The sequence below is a fragment of the Ceratotherium simum genome, chromosome 31, assembly GCF_057802395.1.
Source record: "Ceratotherium simum simum isolate JZ-2026a chromosome 31, ASM5780239v1, whole genome shotgun sequence".
Taxonomy (NCBI): Eukaryota; Metazoa; Chordata; class Mammalia; order Perissodactyla; family Rhinocerotidae; genus Ceratotherium; species Ceratotherium simum.
In genome coordinates this window covers 28,654,154-28,678,053 of record NC_141930.1, presented here as the reverse complement: position 1 = coordinate 28,678,053, position 23,900 = coordinate 28,654,154, and the positions used below count along the sequence as shown (strand labels likewise).

The following is a 23,900-nucleotide window of genomic DNA, read 5'->3' as shown; positions in this document are numbered from 1 at the left end:
TCATTTTTTTTAACCTGTAAAGTGAGCATCACAATGTATACCTACTCTAGTTGTGAGGAATAAATTATGGTAATTAAAAATTCTAATAGCTAACACTGAGTGCTTGCAATGTGCGAGGCACTTTTTTAAGTTGTTTACATATGTTAATCAATGAGTTTTATTACAGATGAGAAACCTGAAGCACAGAGAGGTTGACCTGCCCAGTTACAGTTGGCAGTTGGTGGCACCTGAACTGGATTCCAAACAGGGCCACCATCTTGACCTCAGTGCTCTCCCGCCTCTCATCCTGGGTAATAAAATATCAAGAGCTGTAATTTATCGGGCATTTGCTGTGTGCCAGGCACTGTGCTAGGAGCTTTACGTGGGTTATTGGAACGTGATTCCTGCAGCAGTTCTTTGAGTTGTGGCATGTTATTACTCGCATTTTATAGATAAGAAAACCGGGGCTTAGCGACCTTTGTGCAGGTCAGCTAGTTGGTAAGTCAGGAGTTGAATTTGAATGAGCCATCACGTGGCCTCTCTTGCAGGTGATCCAGCACAGTGTGTGACACATAGTGGCAGGGCCAGCTTCAAGGACCTGTGACCTGTGAGGCCGCACAGGGTCCTGTGCTCAGAAGGACACTGTACTTAGTGTAATGCTCTGCCTTTGCTGTCTTAAAGTTCGTCATCATTTATTTTTGAACTCGTGCGTTGTAAGTTGAGTTAGATAGGACAATGGAGCGTGTGCATGAACACAGACAGTAAGCTGGGTGGCAGTGTGCACTTGGGGTTGTGGTCTAGCAGCTGCCCGTGCACACGGGGGACAGTGCACACAAAGCAGTTGGCTCTGCCTACATGTGCCGGTGTGGGGCAGTTTTGGGTCCCACAGGGCCCCAAGAAGGCAGCTGGGCCTGGAACTGCCTGGATTGGTGGTGGTATCGGTGGCAGCAGCAGCGGAAGTGGAGTGGCAGTGGTTGCGGCCGCAGGAGAAGGAGGGGTTCCACATGGGGGCAATGCTAAGACCTGAGGTGGAAGGCTGGCTTGCCCACTGTCCCCGCAGCCTATCTCCAAGGCATTTGCACAAGTATTAACTCTCCTGTCTGAGCACCAGAACAAGAATTCCCAGTACTCAGCCTGTAAATTTTGTTAGTAAATCATTGCAAAATAAAAGTGCACACTTGGACATTGTAATAAAGTGTATCAAAGAGTTATTAGAATCTTTCAAAGATTTAGAATTTCTGGTTGTGAAAACTGCTGTTACATTACATTGCAAAGTAAACATTCACGGGCCTAGAAATAGAAATTAAATTTAAGGATCATTGATGGGATGGAAAAAATGCTTTTCATTTGAAGTTTCACGTGAACCAAGTATTAGTGAGAAAGACAATATAAAAATTAATTTTTTCCTTGTTATTGGAGATACAGTGACAATGCATAAACAGGCATTTTGAATTATGTACAAATCATGAAGTACATTTTGGTTCCTTGTATGATGTCTACAAGTTATAGGAAATGTCAGAGAAAACATTAAAATGCCACTGTATACTTTTGCATTTAAAATTATAGACCTACATAGACCTACATGCGTCTGATTTGTATGAAGAGTTACATATTTTTAGAAAAATTGCTCCATGAGATTCATCAACTGTAAATATACTAACATTTATGTTTTTAAAATAATTTATCAGAAATTTATCCTAATGTTGTCATAGTCCATAACATATTCTTAACAGCTCCAGTAACAATTGCATCAGCAGAAAGTTCCTTCTCAACATTGAAAATATTGTTAAAAATTATCTTCAATCTTTTATTTGTCTAGAGTGATAGGTGTCACTTTCAATTAATTATATTCATTGAAAATGAAGTTATTAAAAGTATAGCCTTTGATCTAATAAGTGAATTTGCAAATAAATAAATCAGAAAAAGCTTATGACCAATCAAGTTATCATATTGATAAAGTATTATTTATTGTATTTTATAAAATGGTGAAACCAAAAATTTTATTTTTTTTGTAATTTGTAAGTTTCGTTACCCATGTATCAGAAATCATCCCTATTATGTTTTATAAGTAATAAAATATTTTTAAAGGAAGAGCTTTATCTTGTACCTTTTTTTTTTTTTTGCTGAGGAAGATTAGCCCTAAGCTAATATCCGTTGCCAATCTTCCTCTTTTTGCTGAGGAAGATTAGCCCTGAGCTAACGTCTGTGCCCATCTTCCTCTACTTTATATGTGGGATGTTGCCACAGCATGGACATTTGCCTCTTTCCAGGTTACTAGGGGGAACAGAGCTAGGAAGTCAACCTAAGAGAAAATTCTCTTGTGGAAAAGCAGAAGGTTTTTAGGCTGGACAATTGCAAATAAGACAGGCCCAACTTAGAAGTAGCAGTACCTTCTTGGCTGAGTGAAGTGAAAGCTAACAGGACAAGTCTTCTGATACCCAAGGGAGGGGTATGGACCAGTTTACTTAGAGATACATGACCCCTCAGAAACCACTGCTGGGTATCAACCCGGTTAGACAAAAATATGTTAATGCTCCTGAGGCATTAAAGAAAAGTTAAATCGTTCTTTGAATACTTGGTTGAAAAGAAGGCAGAGAGGTGTCAACATTTTCCAAAGTTTTTACTAACAAAACTGTTAAAAGATAACTCATTTCCTTAAAAATATTGCATTTTGGAATGTTTTATTCTTCTATTAGTTCAAAAGTTTTTCTCGAATTTGTTAATCTCAAGTTAAACTATGCTTTCTTTGCGTGAATATAGAAATAATGTGTCCCAAATAATGGGATAGATCTTATGTATTGAGTGCTCATGCTTTGGTTAACAAAATATATACTTTAATTTACTTGAAATTTCGTTTTTTGGTTTACCGTTACTCTCTAGCTCTTGAACCTGATGGAGGCAAAGCTAGACTGATGTTTAGTGATTACAGCTCAAGAGCCATTCCAAACCCAGAAGGTGTCGTTGTTGAGAATGTTTGCCAAATGGCTGGCATGTGTGGTGTGCATTCAAATGAGAATACACTTTTTTAAAGGGGAGAGTTTATATTGCGTATTCAAATATACCAATGTTAAGAACATTTTATTGACTTAATTATGAAAATAAGTTTCCTCTCAAACCAGTAGTATATAAAAGTCTAATGTGTACGTTTTTTTTCTTATGGAGGAAAGAAGTTAGGAATTGTTTGGCACATTCAGATGCAAACAAACATGATTAGTTACAGATTTATTTTATTGAATAAGCAGATTCAATCCCACTAAAGAATTGATATTTCAAGAATTGATCATTCAACTCTAGTAGGAATTAATAGGCAACCCAAATAAGCCTTCATATTGTGAGATAACCATTATTTTTCTTAATTACAAAACTAATATGTTTCTTTAAATCTGATGTTGAAAAATTATCAACCCTAAAACACTGATTTACAAGGTCATTATTTATAATTACCCCTTTTCTAAAAGTATTACGTATTGTCTATTTAAAAAATTAGGATCAATTGACATTAATATGTTTTTAGAAATACATTATATTCACTGAGTTCATTGGAATGGCTGTGATGTCCTTATTTGCCAAACTAAAAAATGACAGCAAAAAGTGCATACATAACTTGAATGCCAAGAAAAACGATCGGTGCGTAAACCGTTTGCTGGAAATCAGGTTGGCACTTCTGAAAGCCTCAGGAATCCTTGGTCCTTCTAACACTTTATTACCACATTTGAGGCTTCACCTATAGATGTTTCCTCTCGGTTTCAGTCTGACCTTCGTCTGCTTTCTTTCTCCCTCTGAAGGAAGCCATGCAAGTGTCCACTCCAAGGTATTCAACAAGGGCAATCATCATGTCAGTAGACAGTATTCTAGAGAAAAGCAGGGAAAAAAATCACAATCCTTTAAGAGGAGTCAAAGAGACTTCTTTGCAAAGATTACTTTCGAATTACACGAAGTGTGAGTTGTCGTGATTCATGCTGTGTGTGTCACTACAGGAGAGGGATGAACAAAGAAATGCTGTGTCACACACACTGAGTGCCATCTGACATCCAGGGAGCTTTGAAAAATCCCAGTGCTCAGGCCACAATTTCTCCATATATTACACTCACTGAGTACTGTGGATAGACTGCACATCCTTATTTACTAGACTAACAAATGGCAGCAAAAACTAGAAAGAAAATCAGACTGATTACAGCCGAGTTTCTCAGGCCAGGCACCGGCAGTTTTAGATGTGCCCCGGGTGATTCCAGTGTGTACCCGAGGTGGAGAACAGTTGCTTTAGTTCCTTGAAGCTAGAGGAACTTTCCCTTCAGCTTAGTTCTGCTTAGATCACCTTAGATCTAGGCTTACTTGTGCTTAGAACAGCTCAGGTGCACTCTTCTCAACCCAACTTAGCACATGTTTATTGCATGCACATTCTGGGTTAGGTGCTGTGTTAAGCCCAGAGCATGGAGCAGGAAAGAATTCAGAAAATGCGTCCTGTCCTCGTGGAACATGCAGTCTAGCCAGGAGGACAGATGTCAGACAAGCAACCATAGGCGCGATGAGTGCTACAAAAGGCAGGGACAGGTGTGACGGGATGGAACATCAGGAACTTTGACCAAGCTCAGCAGTCAGGGCAGCTCTTAAGTAAGGATGAAGAGAAGGTGCCATCTTAGAACTTCCTGTGTCTATACATGCTCAGTGAATGCAGGAATAAACCCAACGTGTCACAAAAATATGTTGAATAAGGTATAAATAGTACAGAAAGTACTAGATTTATTAATAACATAATTTTATAATAGTGAATCACTGGTTGTGTTCTCTACTCTGCTTATAACTTACAGCGGGGGAGGAATATATCCTGATGTAAGAGCTTAAGATCGGTAATCAGATTTGAAACTTTGGTTGGGAACTTTGTTCCAGCACGCATTAACTGTTTAACCGTACAAAAATCACTTACTCTCTTTAAGCCTCAGATTCCCTAAGTGTGATAAAATGCATGCAAAGCTGTGACGCAGATCTGGCACATGTAGGCACTTAATGAGTGTTAGATGTTGTTCTCTATTCTCTCCAGAGAAGACAGTGGGCCTGGGCCGAATCCGTCCACGAATGCTCTGGAATTTATAACATCGCCCTGCGTGAAGTTGTAGGTGCTCTTTCACTAAATGAAATGAGGAATTTGCCAAATATCCTTAATATTTTTCTGGCAACACACTCAGGTTTTTTGTCCTTTGTTTTCAAGATAGAATTCCACATTAGTTGAACTAAAAGAATTCACCAAAAAAAAAAAAAAATTGGATGCTATTTGTTTCTACTGAGGTAAATAATTTGTACTCTGTAAGGCCTAATAGTTGCTCAATTTTCTCAGTGTCTGCAGTAACCAACACAGCTAGCAATAGTCTATAAATTGTCCTTGTGCTATTAAAGTTCTTTCTCTTATCATTTAAAAAAATATGAAGTCGCTTTCTGGCAAAAGAAATAGCAATGATGGGACAAGTTGTTCACAAATAACCAAAACAATAGAGAGGTCATTGTTAACTTACTGTTTAAGGAGCAATGCAACATTTAAAAATTTGGGCATTATTAAATAAACTTGTTCCTCTAAAATAGCATTTACAATTTTTTGGGCCACATACTCCGGCTCCAGGATAGGCAACAGAAGTGGATACCTGGAATAAAAATAAGAAAAAGTTATATTGTCAGAGTAGTCTTTTTTTCTGTCATCATGAGCGCTAATTATTAAATTTTAGATAGGGGGTTACAAAGTATAGTTGTAAATATTCAAACAAAATGTAAATATTAGGAACTACCTTGTGTTTTCTCTCATGACCAATATTGGGACCAGTCCTAATATATTTCATTCCCTAGAGTGAACCCCTGCCTTTACTGATTTTCTGCTATGTGATAGTCTGGACATATGGAAGGAATTGCTTTTAGTTTTTTCAATATCTCTTCTTCCCTCTTCTTCACCCCAAACATCAAGTTACTATATACTATTAAGAAGCAAAATTGCAAAAATTGTCTTACCAAAAAAAAAAAAAATCTCTTGAGCATGTGTAATGTGTCTTTATTTTAGGCAGACCATCGTTACAACGTTAAGCAGAATTATGTTTGTGAAATCAATTGGAGTTGAAATGAGAGAGTGTATAAATAAAGGTCCCATAAGGCATTACTTTGATATTTTATACTTTTATATTATGATTCTCTATTATTTGAACCATACCTCCTCAAAAAAATTCTGTTTATCTCAGCTGATTCTTGAAATCTGATTGATTTCCCATAATTAAATGTTGATAATTAGTTGTTATAGTTTATTCTCCTAAAAGTTCATTAGAACTATATCCTAAAGGGCTCCAACATTTATTAAAAGCCAGTTTTCGAAAGGAGACATACAGATGGCCAACATGTACACGAAAAGGTGCTCAACATCACTAATCATCAGGGAAATGCAGATCAAAACCGCAGTGACATATCACCTCACACCTGTTAGAATGGCTAGCATCAAAAAGACAAGCAATAACTAGTGTTGGTGAGGGTGTGGGGAAAGGAAACTTTTATGCACTGTTAATGAGAATGTAGAGTAATGCAGCCACTGTGGAAAACCATATGGAGGTTCCTCAAAAAATTAAAAATAGAACTATCCAGCAATCCACTTCTGGATATCCAAAGGAATCGAAATCAGGATCTCATAGAGATATCTGCACTCCCATGTTCATTGCAGTATTATTCACAATAGCTAAGATATGGAAAGAGCCTAAGTGTCCATCAACAGATGAACAGATAAAGAAAATTGTGGTGTATGTATGTGTGTGTATATATATATATATGTATATATACACACTCACACAATGGAATATCATTCAGCTACGACAAAGAAGGAAATTCTGCCATTTGTGACAACTTGGATGAAGCTTGAGGGCATTATGTGAAGTGAAATAATCAGACAGAGAAAGACAAATACTGTATGATCTCACTTATATGTGGAATCTAAGAAAGCCAAACTCAGAGAAACAGAGAGTAGAGTGGTGGTTACCAGGGCCTGGGGAGTGAAGGAAATGGAGAGATGTTGATCAAAGGGTACAAACTTCCAGTTATAAAGTTAAGAAGTTGTGGGGATCTAATGTACAGCATGCAATTACAGCTAATAATAATAATACTGTGTTATATACCTGAATGTTGCTAAGAGAGTAGATCTTAAATGTTCTTACCACAAAGAATAAATGGCAATGAGTTGATGGGATGGAAGTGTTAGCTAATGCTATGGTAGTAATTGTTTTGCAGCAAATAAATGTATCAAATCAACACATTTGTACATCTTACACAATGCTGTATGTCAATTATATCTCAATAAAGCTGGAAAAAATATAATCTACACATCATTGTTTCTTTCATAGCCTACCATTTTAGCATTATTAATCTTTCTTTTTCTGGAGACTTTGTTTTTAGCTTTTGGCTTTTATGTGCATAAGGACTCCAAGTTTACAAAAGCCATCATTTAACCTCACTGCCTTCCTCGGCTATCGTGCCATCTCCTCTCAGCTGGTCACATTCATTCTATGATCTTGACAGTCTAGCTTTTGTCCTCACCGTTCTGGAGAGACTAATGTTAAGTTGTCAGAAAAGGTTTCTTAGCCAATGCAAAGGTCTCACTTCTGCTTTCATCATTTGAAACTCTTCCTCCCATTCACGGCTGTCCTCTCTAACCAGGAACACTTTTTTATCTGCTTTACTGACTTCTTAACTCCAGAGCTTTCTAACTGCCCTGGATTTTTTTTGTGTGTGTGTGTGTGTGTGAGATCAGCCTTGTGCTAACATCTGCCAATCCTCCTCTTTTTTTTTTTTTTTTGCTGAGGAAGACAGGCCCTGGGGTAACATCTGTGACCATCTTCCTCCACTTTATATGGGACGCTGCCACAGCATGGCCTGACAAGCGGTGCGTTGGTGCGCGCCTGGGATCAGAACCGGCGAACCCCGGGCCGCCCCAGAGGAGCGCACGCACTTAACTGCTTGCGCCGCTGGGCCAGTCTCCCTAACTCTCCTGTTTATATGTCTTTTGTAGATTGACTTCTTCCAAATTTTCTAGAAGTTTATTCCCAGTAATACTGCATTTTTCCTTTATGACCATTCCCTTAGCTTATATGGATTTTTTATTTACAAATATTTATCATGAAGAATTTCAAAGAAACAAAAGTAGAAGAGTATAATGAACAGAGGTGTGCTGGTAAATGGTTAACCATGGTTCCTCCAGAAAGAAAAAATGTATATATAGTTTTCAACCTCATCTGACTTCGCTCTCCACTTTGTTCACTCTACTCAGACACAGTGATCCTCTTTCAGGTTCTTAAGTATCCTCAGTTCTTTCTGATCCCAGGGGCTTTCTGCAGGACACCTAGACGCTCTTCCCATTTTCTCTTTACCAGGTTAGTTGCTACTTGTCTTTGGGGTCTCAGTTTCAATGTCACTGTCTCTGAGAGTCTATCACTGACTGCCCTACCCTATTCTAAATTACAGTCATGCACCACTTAATGACGGGGATACGTTCTGAGAAATGCATCATTAGGCAATTTCGTGGTTGTGTGAACATCAGAGAGTGTACTTACACAAACCTGGATGGCATAGCCTACTACACACCGAGGCTGTATGATAGTAATCTTATGGGACCACCATTGTCTATGCCGTCTGTTCTTGATCAAAATGTGGTTATGCAGCGCATGACTGTATATGCCCTTATTCTCTCTCATAACACCTTTTTTCTTTTACAGCACTTAATCACACAGTATTATCAATTCTTACTTATATTGTTATTTTAATAATAATGTTAGAAACAAAGCAGTGAAGCAAATAATTTTAAAGAGGGAACTTACCTTAACATAATAAAGGCCATATATGACAAGCCCACAGCTAATATCATATTCAACAGTGAAAAGCTGATAGCTTTTCCTCTAAGACCAGGAACAAGACAAGGATGCCCACTGTCACCATATTTATTTAATATAGCACTGGAAGTCCTAGCCAGAGCAATCAGGCAAGAAAAAGAAATAAAAGGCATCCAAATTGGAAAGAAAGAAGTAAAACTGTCTCTATTTATGGGTGACGTGGTATTGTATATATAAACACTAAAGTCTCCATCAAAAACTGTCTGAATTAATAAACAAATTCAGCAGAGTTGCAGGATACAAAATTAGTATACAAAAATCAGTTGTGTTTCTATACTTAATAATGATCTATCAGAAGAGAAATTAAGAAAACAATCCTATTTACAATTGCATCAAAAAGAATAAAATACCTAGGAATAAATGTAACCAAGGAGGTGAAAGATCTGTACACTGAAAACTATAAAACAATGATGAAAGAAATTGAAGACACAAATAAATGGAAAGGTATTCCATGCTCATGGAATATTTAATATTGTTAAATATTTAATATTGTTAAAATGTTCATTCTACCAAAAGCCATCTACAGATTCAGTGCAATCCCTATCAAAATTGTAGTGGCATTTTTCACAGAAATAGAACAAATAATCCTAAAATTTGTATGGAACCACAAAAGACCTGGAATAGCCAAAGCAATCTTGAGAAAGAGAAACAAAGCTGAAGGCATCACACTTCCTGATTTCAAACTATATTACAATGCTGTAGTAATTAACATAGTATGGTATTGGCATAAAAACAGGCACACAGACAATGGAACAGAATAGAGAGACCAGAAATACACCCATGTGTATGTGGTCAATTAATTTACCACAAAGGAGCCAAGAACATACAATGGAGAAAGAATGGTCTCTTCAACAAATGGTGTTGGGAAAACTGGACCAAGATCTTATACCATACACAAAAATTACCTCAAAATGGATCAAAGACTTGAACGTAAGACCTAAAACCATAAAACTCCCAGAAGAACACATAGACGTAAGCTCCTTGACATCAGTCTTGGCAGTGGTTTTTTGGATTTGACACCAAAGGCAAAGAATAAAAGCAAAAAACAAAAACAAAAAACAAAAAACGTGTGTGAGACTACATCAAACTAAAAAGCTTCTGCCCAGCAAAGGAAACCATGAACAGAATGAAAAAGTAACCTATGGGATGGATGGGAGAAAATATTTACAAATCATATATATCTGATAAGGGGTTAATATCTGAAATATATAAAGTACTCATAACTCAATAGTAAAAGAAAATCTGATTAAAAAATGGGCAGAGGAACTGAATAGACATTTTTTCAAAGAAGATATTCAAGTGGCCAACAAACACATGAAAAGGGGCTCAGCATCACTAATTAGGGAAATGCAAAGCAAAACCACAATGAGATGTCTCTTCACACCTGTTGGAATGTCTATTATCAAAAAGACAAGAGATGACAAGTCTTGGTGAGGATGTGGAGAAAAGGGCATTCTTGTGCATTGTTGGCGGGAATGTAAATTTGTGCAGCCACATGCAATGGAATGTTATTCAGCCGTAAAAAGAAGGAAATCTTGCCATTTGCAACAACATGGTGGACCTTTAGGGCATTATGCTAAATGAAATAAGTCAGACAGAGAAGGAGAAATAGTGTATGATCTCACTCATATGTGAAATCTAAAAAAACCAAACTCATAGAAACAGAGAACAGATTGGGGTTGCCAGAAGTGGGGTTGGGGACAGGAGAACTGGGTGAAGGTGGTCAAATGTACAAACTTTCAGTTGTAAGATAAGTTCTGGGGATGCAATGTATGGCATGGTGGCTACAGTTAACAATATAGTATTGTATATTTGCAAGTTGCTAAAAGAGTAGTTCTTAAATGTTCTCATCACAAGAAAAGAAAATTGAAACTATGTGAGGTGAGGGATGTTCACTAACCTTATTGTGGTAATCATTTTGCAATATAAACTGTACACCTTAAAATAATATATGTCAACTATATCTCAGTAAAACTGGGGGAAAAAGCAGTATTGCAATGATCACCTCTGTAGATAAGTCTCAGTTCACATCCGCAATTATTTCCTTGGGATAAAATCTTAAGTGTAATGTTGTTGGGCCAAAAGATAGGCAATTTCTAAGGCCAAGTCTCTTCCAAAAATGAGGAACACTTTACATTCTCATTATTTACAAATGTGGAAATTTTCCTTATACTCTGGGCAAACTATATATTACTGTTTTAAAAACTTTTGCCAGTATGCTTGGTAAAACTTTCTATTTTTATATTAAAGTCTCTTTACTCATTTAGGTACAGATTTCTTGTGTGCTTATTAGCTTTTATAATTCTGTGGTAAATTGCCTCTTCCTATCCCTCCTTTCTCTTTGTATACTAAGGTTGATAATTCTGTTATATATATTGAAAGCATTGTCTCCCAATTTGTTATTTGCCTTTTATTTTTACATATTATATATTTAGCATAGTATTTAAGCACAGATTCTCTATTCAGATTGCCTGGGTGCAAATCTAGAATCCAGCTCTTTTGGCTATGCGGCCTTGAGTGAGTTACCAAATAAGTCCATACCTCAGTTCACTCACCTACAAAATGGAAGAAATAGTAGTATGTCCTTTATATGGCTGTGAGAATTAAATGGGATGACACTTGAAAAGCGCTGAGCACAATCTCTGGAAAGTCGTAAATACTCAAAAACTATGAGAAAAGCATTGTCATTAGCTATATTTATGTTACTGGTTAGTCAGGAGGGTGCAAAATGGGACGGAAACTTCACCTTCTGGCCTGCTTGGGCTTACGTTGAGGTTGGAGATCACGGGTGGGTGGGAGAATGGGTGTGTATTCCCAGACAGTTCAGAAAGCTGTGTTTGTATCCTTCTTAGCCTTGAGTCGGTGCTGAAGACAGACTCGGCACGTGTTACTACAAAAGGCCATGATGGAGAAGAGTTCAGACAGGCTGTGAGGCAAGGACCTGGACAAGCAGATGAACCTCCAAGTCCTTTGACTTCCGTGCTGCCACGTGTTGAGGCTTAATCACTCTGCATGTTTTATGATGAAAGATATTGACGCTGGGTGGAGAGGCAGTTGGCCAAGATTTGGAAATTATTGCGACAGTTAAAAGAGGAAAATGGATTAGCAATAACACAATAAATGGTCTAAACAGTTGGCCTGGCCAGTCAGAGACATTGATGCAGAGATGTCAAGTCAAAGGCACACCAATTCTGTAAATGAGGGAATCAGCACAACTCAGACTGAAAAAAATGTACGTATATACTTACATTATGAATGTATATACATATACATTATGTGTATATATATAAATTTATTATAAATTTTACTTATATAAAGAATGTATAATATATGATTTACAAATAATAATAAAATATTGTGAATTCCATACACAATCAACCTTCTGTATATGCAGGTTTCACATCTACAGATTCAACCAACCACAGAAGGAAGGGCCTACGATGGTTTCGTCTGTACTGAACATGTACAGGCTTTTTTTCTTGTCATTATTCCCTAAACAATATAGTATAACAACTATTTACATATTATTTACATTGTCCTAGGTATTCTAAGTGATCTAGAGATGATGTAAAGTATATGGAGGATGTGCGTAGGTTATATGCAAATACCACGCCATTTTATATAACGCATTTGAGCATCCATGGATTTTGGTATCCACAGGGATCCTGGAACCAATCCCCCCTGTGGATACCAAGGGAGAGCTGTGGTCAATTGCTTCTCATAGAATGCTTTTGTTGATTTTTTGCTGCGTTATTGCATCACATACAATATTTCACTGTATGGATATGCCACATGTTGGTTATTCATTCATTATGTTATGGACATTTAGATTGCTTCCACTTTTTAGCTGTTATGAATAATGCTGTATGAACATTTTTATATAAGTTTTTGTAGGGATGTATGTTTTCATTTCTCTTGGATATAGATCTGGGAATGGAAATATGGTAACTCTGTATTTTTGAAGAACGGTCAAACTGTTTCCCAAAGTAGCTGCACCGTTTTACACTCCCACCAGCAATGCATGAGGGTTCCACTTTCTCCACATCCTCACCAACACTCATCATCTGTCTGTTTGAGTATCGCCATCCTAGTGGATGTGAAGTGGTTTTTCATTGTGGCTTTGATTTGCATTTCTCTAATGACTAATGATATTGAACATCTTTTTATGTGTATATTGACCACTTGTGTATCTTCTTTGGAGAAATGTCTACTAAGATCTTTTGCCAATTTTTAAATTGGGTTATTTGTCTTTTTCTGTTGTTGAGCTGTGAAGACTTCTTTATATGTTCTGGATACGAGCCCTTTTTCAGCCACGATTTACAAAAATTTTCTATCACTCTGTGAATTGTATTTTCACTTTCTTGATGTCCTTTGAAGCACAAATTTTTAAATTTTGATGAAGTCCAATTCATTTAACTTCTGTTATTGTTGCTTGTATTTTGGTGTCATAGCTAATAAACCATTGGCTAATCCAAGGTCACAAAGATTTATACCATTTCTTCTAAGAATTTTATGGTTTTTATCTCTTACATGTAGGACTTTGATCCATTTTGAGTTAATTTTTGTATATGGGGACCAACTTCATTCTTTTTCATATGGCTGTCCAGTTGTCCCAGCACCATTTGTTGAAAAGACTATCATTTCCTCATTGAATTGTCTTGGCATCTCTGTTGAAAATCAATTGAGCATAATCATAAGGGTTTATTTCTGGACTCTCAATGCTATTCCATTGACCTATATGTCTATCCTTAGGCCAGTATCACACCGTCTTGATTAGTGTAGCTTTGTAGTAAGTTTGATATTGGGAAGTATGATTCACTCCAACTTTATTTTTCTTTTTCAAGATAGATTTGGCTTTCTAGGTCCTTTGCATTTACATATAAATTTTAGAATCAGCTCGTCAATTCCTGCAAAAGTGGCAGCTGGGATTCTGATAGGAATTCCACTGAATCTGTAGATCAATTTGGAGAGTATTGGCATTTTAACAACAGTAAGTTTTCTAATCTATGAACATGGAATGTCTTTCCATTTGTTTAAATCTTCTTTAATCTCTTTCAAAGATGCTTTGTAACTTTCAGAGTACGTTTTGTACTTCTCTTGTTAAATTTATTACTAAGTATTTTATTATTTTTGATGCTATTGTAAATGGAATTGTTTTATTAATTTCATTTTGGTTATATAAATTATTTCTAAATATAATAAATACTAACCTAAATGTTTTTCAAGGTCACATGATCTGAGATAATCTTTGATAAAAGATAATTTGAGTTTGTTGGTTTAATAAGAACAGGCATGTCTTCAGAGTTATCAATATTGAATGTAATGCACACATAAAACTTCTACCTGGGTTTACTGGTCGGATATGCTCCTGCTGTTTCTGTTTTGGAATTTGTTGGCAGGGGCAATGACTTGGGATGATGGTTAAATATTTAATGTCTAATGTAAACATAATTGTTAAAACAAGTGTTTAAATAAATCTAAATAAGATAAAAGTTTATACTAAGTTAAACTAAATAATAGATATTCATTAAATATCTAAATCATTTCCGGATAGGATGGTATAAAGAGACATTAATTGCTAAACATGAGTTTATCATTTTGGCTTTCTAATTTTTTTTACAGAGAGACAAAGAATATTTGGGTTATCAATAGATATGTTTTGTGTCACATTGAAAAAGTTTGCTGTAAAGAGAAATACATTTTCAGAAATTATGAAATGTGTTTATGGGTTTGCTAATCTACTACAGGATGCTAATATATCATAGACAGTTTGTAATTGCCTGCTTCCTGGTTTTCACTGGAATGCAAAGATTAGAAATAGTTAAAGAAAAAAACAAAGTTGGAATAAGAGCTGAAAATACAAAATGACCCAAAGAGAAAAAGTCAGAATGCTTAGAGTAATAAATGTAACTTAACTCTATGCAAACTGGGTGCGTTGATGCTGAGAGAATACAGGCAGAGCAGCAGGCGCCCCTATGAAAGATGAGAAGCAATGGATTCTCATGGGAAACAAAAAGACAGGACAAAACCTAAGTAGAAATAGAAAGTTGTAGTAGGTTTGTGAAAAAGGAATCTTTTAAAAATAAATTTTGATGTATGGTCAAGCTGGCTAAGATTAAAATGAATTTATTTGAAAATGAATTTTAATATAAAAGTACCCTGTTACAAAATTAGAATTTGGTTTTTCTCTCTATTAAAGGACAAAGTCTTCTCAGATTATTGGTCTGCTCTTAATAAGAAATTGTAAACCAAGTTTCTTTACCTTTAATGTAATCTGCCTAGGAAACAGAGATTCTGTGCTTGTCTTTATCAATTCTTTGCTTACTTAGAAAAGCTGAATTTTGCTCAGAACTGTGTAACTTTCTGAGTTTGCCTTTAAAATCTCTTTGTCACTTTGGTTCATGGATAATTAAGTATTGTTTCATAATGATCTGTGATTCCATTTAGGCAATTGTTATGAAACTTCTTTGATATTTTCGACAAACTTCCCAAAGTCAGATTCTAAATGAAGTCTTTTTTGACCTCTAGCTAACTTTGGGATTTTTCAGAGGATCCCTGAAACACCCAAAAGGTTTGTTCTCTCTCCTTATAAAAAGAGGGATACTAAACTCACTAGGCTTATCTGATATATTAAATTACATGGAAAGCGTTGTTGAATAAGAAATAACATTAAGCCTTCTTTATATTATGTCTTTATAAATATATGTTATAAGAATTTCCAGAAATTATGTGAAATTCTTGGAAATCTAATGTGTTCTGATATAAAATATTGTCTGTCATCAAAATAGAGGCTCACACTAAATATCAGGAAAGTGCCTTAGCTGGCCTTCATGTGAAGGTGGCAACGACAGAATCTATAAAGTTTAGGACACATGTGGATGAAGTCCACTGTGCCTCTGCAAAAAAAAAGAAAAAAATTGACCCCTCTTTGCCGGACTTTTGCCATGCCAATGTCCTTGTAACATGGCAACGGTCTGCTCCTGGATCAGAGAAATTAAGATGGGTAAACAATGGCTGTAAATTAAACAAACAGTCGGAGATGTGGGAAACCCAAGATGGCCACTTGGCTCTTCCCAGCTCCCTGGCAAACCCCATTTTTTGGTTTTACATTCCTTCACCCACCATACTGCATTAAGAAAAACTATTTCTGTCCCCAGAGGCCTCAGAAGTCCTCCCTCTGGATCCTTTGAGCACCTGCAGCTGGATTTTGTTCAACTGTTACTTAGCATGGGTTATCATTATGTTCTCATTGTATATATGTTTTCCAGATAAATTAAAGCCCTCCCTTGCTGCAAGGCTGATGGCAAAGAAACTTAGAAAATGCATTTCCTACTTGAGGTATACCTTCCACAGTCTCCAGTGATAGAGGCATCCACTGCACTGGGCAAATCATACAAACCTTAACAAAAACCTTTCACACTTCTTGGAATTATCACTGTTCCTATCACCCTCAATCATCAGGCAAAGTCGAGAAAACTAACAGAAAAACTGGATTCAACTGGAAGAAATGTTAAATTACAAAGGACTACATGAACTGAGGAAGACTCTTTAATGTTTTGTTTTTCCAGATTTAAAGAAATCTTTTCTCTTAAGCTATCAGCAATTTGTAAGATATACCTTTGTGAACAAAGATGAAACATTTACTTTTTCTCCTTCCCTGATCTCTCCAGAATTCAGAAACTCTCCATGAGTATTCTTATGTTAACTTATATAAATAATCAAGCCAAGTTTTTAATATAAACAAATTAGTTTTACTGTGATTATTTTTGCTAAAAAAAAATCGAAGGTAATTGTGGAGCGAAGAATTATGTTTGCACCTTTGTAGATTCTAGTCCTGTTGATTGTCTTTGAGGTTTTGTTATATATCTGTGGACTGGACTCCCCTGGCCTAGGGTATTACTTTTGGTCTCACTGATTGTCTGCAGTATCTTCTTTGGAAAACATGAACTGACTCCACATGGGCAGATCAGTGTCTGTGGTATATACAACCTTCTGCTGATCCCTTGTTGTCTTATGCTAGTATGACCAGCTACTATAAGTCTCTAATGTCTTATGCTCAAGCCTGTCATCAACAGGTTAAAGAAGCATTCCTGGATTCCAATTTAAAGGATCCCCTTGGTTGCAGTCTAAAGCCTGATGACTGAGTATTCTGGAAGCATCATCAGAGGAAGACAGCCCTCAAGCCCCATTGGCAAGGACCTTACCAAGTGCTCCTAACCACTGACACTGCTACAGAACTAGAAGGCATTGCATACTATGTTCCCCCTTTTGGGTATACCTTTATATGTGATTACTATGGGGAACCATGGGCTTACGAATGTCTAGACAGCTGGCATATGACAGGAGAATGCTTTTTAGATATCATAATATTCCATTTCAAGTTCTTGTTAAAGGAAAAAACCCAACTGCAATCTCATAGGTCTAGGCAAAACTTGGAGACGTCTTTTTACACCCCATGTACTCTCCATTGATTACCATCGCCAAAGGCTTTGTCCCTTGGATTGATATTGTCCACAATGACTGTTGGTAAAAATTTTATCCCTAACCATAGTTAAACTGGCAAATTCTATTGCTTGAACCTTGGCTCGACAACAACGATCCCTGGGTTCCCTAAGGAGGATTGTATTAGATAATTGAAGGGCTCCTGACATCCTAACTGCTCAAGGAGGGGGTACTTGGCACTCTTGCGTGAAGACTGTTGCTTCTATATAAATGAATCTGGTCATATAAAACAAGAGCGAACAGTCATAAGAGATAATATAAATCTCCTCAGTGATACAGGTCATACTACTGGCCTCCTAGACCTGTTTGACTGGTTGGTTACCCTCTGGGCTTGGAGCTATTTTGAGATCTGGGTTCCAAGCCGTACTAATGATCATTGTTCTGGCTTGTTCAATCTTTGCCATCTTTAAACTGCAAATGATTTGCATTTCATGATGATGCACGTCTGTCTTGACTGCTAGAATAATGATTGCTCACCGAGTTGAGGTGATCGACCAATCTTACAACTCCAAACAAACAAAGGACTTGACACTTTTTCCAGATAGAGACTATACCTAAGATTCTTTTCCTGATTGCCTCCTTATTGCTCAGATGTGGCCAAAGCCTCTGACTACGTTATTTCTACGGATGATTGAGCACCTTGCTTTCCCCCCTACGAGGGACATGCCTTTCTGGGAATGAGCCTTCCTGGCAATGAGGAAAATATCAATATATCAAATGGTTGATCTGTGATGCTTTCTGCCGAAAGACCTTGATCAAAAAGGAAAACGTGGACAGCAATAACAAAATGGAGTAACATATGTCAAGGTTTCTAAAGTGGAGCTGGGAGGCCATTAAAGAACTGGGGCCTATGCACATCTCTATCCAAATGGAATGTAACTTTCAAGCTGTGCTTCACTGCTGTCACCTTGACCTCCTTTCAAGAAATTTGCTTACTCCCATAGATAAGAACTTTTTGCCTTAGAGATGGCCTTAGCAACCAATCACATATAGCCAGGAAGTAACAGTTGTTGCTGGCGCCAATTACAAATCTTGCAAAAAACTTGTGTAATTTATCTCTTTTTGCCTTTATAAACCTTTGCCTCCTTTGTCTTCCTCAGAGCACATTTTGAGTTTCTATCTGAATCTGTGTCCCCCGAATTTCAATTCCAATTGCCTAAATAAATATCTGCTATTTAAATTGTAGTAGATTTTCTTTCTCAGTCAACATCAGGTTGTAGAAATTCCCTTCTATTTCTAGTTTCTTGAGTGTTTGTATCATGAAAGAGTGTTAGATTCTGTCATATGCTTTTTCTGTGTCTATTGAGATGATCATGTGGCATTTGTCGCTTATTCTATTGATATGATGTGTTACATTGAATTATTTTCCCATGTTAACCCAACCTTGCATTCTCAGGATAAATTCCACTTGGTCATGGTGTATTGTCATTATTATATATTGCTGGATTTGGTTTGCTAGTATTTTATCGAGGATTTTTGTATTTATGTTTATAAGGTGTATTGATCTTTAGTTTTATTTTCTTGTGATGTCTTTGTCTAGTTTTGGTATCAGGATAATAGTATTATAGAGTGAGTTGGGAAGTTTTCAGTCCTCTTCTGTTTTTTCGAAGAATTTTTAAAAGATTGGTATTAATTAATTCTTCTTTAAAAGTTTGATACAATTCACCAGTGAAGCCATCTAGACCTGGGCTTTTTCTTGTGGGAAGTCTTTTAGATTACTAATTCAATGTCTTATTTAAGTATATTCAGTTATCTTATTTCTTCTTGAGTCGGGTTTGTTAGTTTGTGTCTCTTTAGGAATTTGTCTATTTCATCTAAACTATCTAATTTGTTGGTATGTGGTTGTTCATAGTATTTCTTGGTGATCTTTTTTCTCTCTGTCAGTAGTGATGCCCCTTCTTTTATTCCTGATTTTAATGCTTTGAGTCTTCTCTCTTTTTTTCTTAGTTGATTAGTCTAGTTCAAGTTATATCAATTTTGTTGATCTTTTCAAAGAACAAACTTTTGTTTTCATTGATTTTTCTCTAGTTTCCTATTCTCTATTTCATTTATTTCTGCTACAATTTTGATTATTTCTGCTTGCTTTGGATTTAATGTGCTCTTATTTTTTATAGTTTCTTAAGGTGGAAGATTAGTTATTCATTTAAGATCTTTCTTCTTTTTTAATGTAGTCATTTACAGTTATAAATTTCCCTGTAAGCACTGCTTTACCTACATCCCATAAGTTTTGTATCTTGTATTTCCACATAATTATACATTTCTCAAAATTTCTTCTGGTGTTCATTTCTAGTTTCATTCCATTTGGTCAGAGAACATACTTTGTATGATTTCATTCTTTTCAAGTTTATTGATGGTTGTTTTATGACCTGGCATATGGTCTGTCCTGGAGTATATTCTACACATATGTGAGAAGAAGGTAAATTCTGCTGTTGTTTGGTGAAGTGTTCTATAGATGTCTATTAGGTCTACTTAGTTTACACTTTTCTAGTGTTCTATGCCCTTTTGATCGTATGGGTGGCCTTTAATAATTTTTAAACTGTATTTTTTGAGTTATTTTCTTAGAGGTTTTTCTTATACATACAGTGTACATCTTAACCTATCAGAATCTACTTCAGGTTTATACTACTTTAATTCCAGTGAGATATAGAAACTTTACTCCTGTATAGCTATATTATCTCTCCCACTTTTGTGCTATTATTATACATATTATGTTTATATACATTATAAACCCAACAACACATTGTTGTAATTATTACTTTATAAATTTTATGTTTTAAAGAAGCTTGTCTTCATCCACCTCCTCTGTGCTCTTATTACAAAAATGTAACATTTCTTTTTTTTTATTTTTTATTTTTTTGTGTGTGAGGAAGATCAGCCCTGAGCTAACATCCCTGCTATTCCTCCTCTTTTTGCTGAGGAAGACCAGCTCTGAGCTAACATCTATTGCCAATCCTCCTCCTTTTTTCCCCCAAAGCCCCAGTAGATAGTTGTATGTCATAGTTGCACATACTTCTAGTTGCTGTATGTGGGACGCGGCCTCTGCATGTCTGGAGAAGCGGTGTGTTGGTGTGTGCCCGGGATCCGAACCCGGGCCACCAGTAACGGAGCGCACGCACTTAACCGCTAAGCCATGAGGCCGGCCCCCCAAAATATAACATTTCTATGTGATATAGGACCAACAATACTGCTATATCCATATTGTTTATACATTTGTTATTCAAATCAGTTAAGAAAAGAAAAGAGAAGAAATGTGCATTTATGCTGTCTTTTGAAAATTGCCTACTTTATTACTTTTACTGGTACTCTTTGTTTTTTTCCATGTGGATTCAAATTATTCCCTGGTGTTACTTACTTTCAGCCTAAGGAACTTCCTTTAGTATTTTCTGTAAAGTGCGGTGCTAGCAACAAATTCTTTCAGTTTTTGTTTTGCTTTAATTTTTGACTTCATTTTTTGAAAGATTGTTTTGATATATACAAAATTCTTCATTGTGAAGAGTTTGGAAGATGGCGGCATAGGAAGACTCTGAACTCTTTCCATGGACACAGCAAATCTACAGCTACGTGTGGAACAATTTCCTCTGAGAGAGATCTGGAAACTGGATAAAAAGAACCCCCACAACAAGGGACAACACTGCCAGGGGTGGAAGAGGCAGAAATACACCTCTGCTGAGGAAAAAGCTACATCCTAGTTGTGACGCTTCACAGCCAGGAACAATCTCAAAGGTACAAAGCTTTTCTTGGAGGAGCTGGGGGATCTGAGTGGGGGATCTGTGCCACAGTAGGTATCCCAGGCTTTAGATTCAGCACAACTGAGATGAGATCCCATAAACCTGGCTTTGCTGGCTTTGAAAACCAGTGGAGAATATGCCCAGAAAAACTATCAAACTTCAGAGAAAGAAAAACCTGCTCTTAAAGGACCCATGCACAAATTCACCCATTCCAGAAACTAACACAAAAACACCAGAAAGGAATGTGCATAGTCCATTGGTAAAAGAGACTCACTTACTAAGCTTGGAGCACATCTCAGAGAGGCAGGAAGTGGCTGGCTCCCCTCCACCCCAGGGACTAAGACACTGGTGGCAGCCATTATTGTGACCTAGTTCAGTCTTATTGACACAGACACTGGCAGCTGCCATTGGATTCTTTCCTGTAGCCTGTTAGTGCAAAGGGTTTGCCCCATCCACTAGAGTACCAATGAAATTGAGTGCAGCCAGGACAGGCAGCCTGCCCCAGGGAGTGGCCCTACATACCAGCAAGCCCTCCTCGAACTTGTGGGCCTGTGTTGGCAGGGAGTATGGGCCTGCTGGCGTTGGGGCCTGTCGGCCACAGCAGATTTGGGCTGCTGGCCATCTCAAACAGCCACACACAGGATATGCCTCACCTTCCAACACCTGAAATGATTGTGTGCTGCTGTGCCTGGGACCAGCCCAACCCATTTGTGCTCCTGAGAGAGCCTGACAATAGCTGCAGAGAGCCCCACCAGAGGTCTGCAGCAATTATGAGCCCTTGAGCCTAGAAACCAGACACATTGGTGGCCTGACTTGCTTAACAGCAAAACAGCAGTAGTTGTGTGCTATTAGACCTCACAGCCAGCTGTGCCAGGGCTTGCCTCACCCAATAAAGCTACTGTAGCAGACACACATGTCTGAGGCTTACAACCAGCTGGCCTGGGGGCGAGCCTAGCCTACCTGTGCACCAGCAGGAAGAGCAACCCCACCACAACAGACTACCACCCACACATAGCCCAGACAGGGGAGATTCCTGGAACATTTGGCACAGGTGTTGAGAGGGGAGCACTTTGCTGGGCCCCATAAGGCATCTCTTACATAAGACCACATTTCCAAGATCAAGAGATGTAGCTGATCTACCTAATACATAGATATAAGCACAGAGAAGTAGGAAAAATGAGGAGATAAAGGAATATGTTCCAAATAAAGGAACAGGACAAATCCAGAAAAAGAACTAAACAAACCAGGGATAAACAGTTTACCTGGTAAAGAGTACAAACTAATAGTCATAAGGATGCTTACTGATATTGGGAGAAGAATAGATGAATACAGTGAGAATGTCAACAAAGAACTGGAAAATATAAAAAAGAACCAATCAGAAATGAAGAATACAGGGGCCGGCCCTGTGGCTTGGTGGTTAAGTGCACGTGCTGCGATGCTGGCGGCCCGGGTTCGGATCCCGGGTGCGCATCGAGGCACCACTTCTCCGTTCATCCTGAGGCCGAGTCCCACAAGCAGCAACTAGAAGGATGTGCAGCTACGACACACGGCTATCCACTGGGGCTTTGGGGGGAAAAAATAAAATAAATAAAATCTTTAAAAAAAAAAAAAAAAAGAAATGAAGAATACAATAATGGAAATGAAAAATTCACTAGAAGGAATCAACAGCAGAGCAGATGACACAGAAGAATGGATCAGTGAGTTGGACAAAAGAGTAGGGGAAATCACCCAAGCTGAATAGAAAAAAGAATTAAAAAGAATGAGGATGGTCTAAGGGACCTTTGGGACAACATCAAGTGTACTAACATCCATATTCTAGGTGTCCCAGAAGGAGAAGAGAGAGACAAAGGGGAAGAGAACCTATTTGAAAAAATAATAGCTGAAAAATTCCCTAACCTGGGGAAGGAAATAGACATCCAGGTACAGGCAGTACCTGTACAGAGAGCACCAAACAAGATGAACCCAAAGAAGCCCACACCAAGACACATTATAATTAAAATGTCAAGAATGAAAGATAAAGAGAGAATCCTAAAAAGAGAAAAGCAAGAGAAAAGCAACAAATTACTTACAAAGGAAACCTCATAATGTTAGTAGCTGACTTCTCAGCAGAAACCTTACAGGCTAGAAGGAAGTGGCATGATATATTCAAATTGCTAAAAGGAAAAAACCTACAAGAAGAACACTCTACCCAGCAAAGTTATCACTCAGAATGGAAAGAGAGATAAAGAGTTTTCCAGACAAGCAAAAACTAATGGAGTTCATCACCACTAAACTGGCCTTAAAAGAAATGTTAAAGGGACTTATTTAAGAGAAGACCGCAAATAGGAATAAGAAAATTATCAAAGAAAAAATATCACTGGTAAAGGGAAATATACAGGAAAGGTAGTAGATCAACCACCAGTAAAGCTAGTAGGTGGCTAGGTCAAAGGTCAAAGAGAAAAGTACTAAAAATATATACTTCCATGATAAGACGTTAAAGAATACACAAAAATAAAAGAAGTATAATATGATATCAAAAATATATAAATGTGGGTGCAGGAGTAAAAGTGTAGGGCTTTTAGTAAGAGGTCAAACTTTAGAGACCATCAACTTAATATAGATTGCTCTTTATGTGGTTTATTATATGTGAACCTCATGGTAATTGCAAATCAGAAACTATAATAAATACACAAAAAATTGAGAAAGGAACCCAAAAATAATACTAAAGAAAGCCATCAAATCATAAGTGAAGAAAGCGGGAGAAGAAGAAAGAAACAGAGAAGAACTACAAAAACACTGAGAAAAAAGGAAA

The 23,900-nt window shown here is 37.2% G+C and overlaps 2 protein-coding genes across 4 annotated transcripts in view; one reads left to right on the top strand and one right to left on the bottom strand.

Moving 5' to 3' along the window:
- The window catches only part of LOC147913051 (uncharacterized), a 56,562-nt gene that overhangs the window by 16,236 nt on the left and 16,426 nt on the right, over positions 1–23,900 (top strand). The window contains exons 3-4 of one of the 3 annotated variants that reach the window (XR_015549253.1): positions 11,732–12,111; positions 16,148–16,944. The exons of 1 other annotated variant lie outside the window; for it this stretch is intronic. Coding sequence is in view for 1 of the 2 variants with exons in the window: in XM_087420547.1 (XP_087276673.1) it covers positions 16,955–17,023 (69 nt within the window). In the remaining variant the exon portion in view is untranslated. One more of the 3 variants, XM_087420547.1, reaches the window with a different exon arrangement.
- LOC101404996 (short-chain dehydrogenase/reductase family 16C member 6-like) overlaps positions 3,704–23,900 on the bottom strand; it is a 42,951-nt gene continuing 22,754 nt past the window's right edge. The window contains exons 5-6 of the mRNA XM_004435758.3: positions 5,487–5,612; positions 3,704–3,830 (exon numbers count right to left, since the gene is read on the bottom strand). Coding sequence (XP_004435815.1) covers positions 3,704–3,830; positions 5,487–5,612 — 253 coding nt within the window. The remainder of the gene's footprint in view (positions 3,831–5,486; positions 5,613–23,900) is intronic.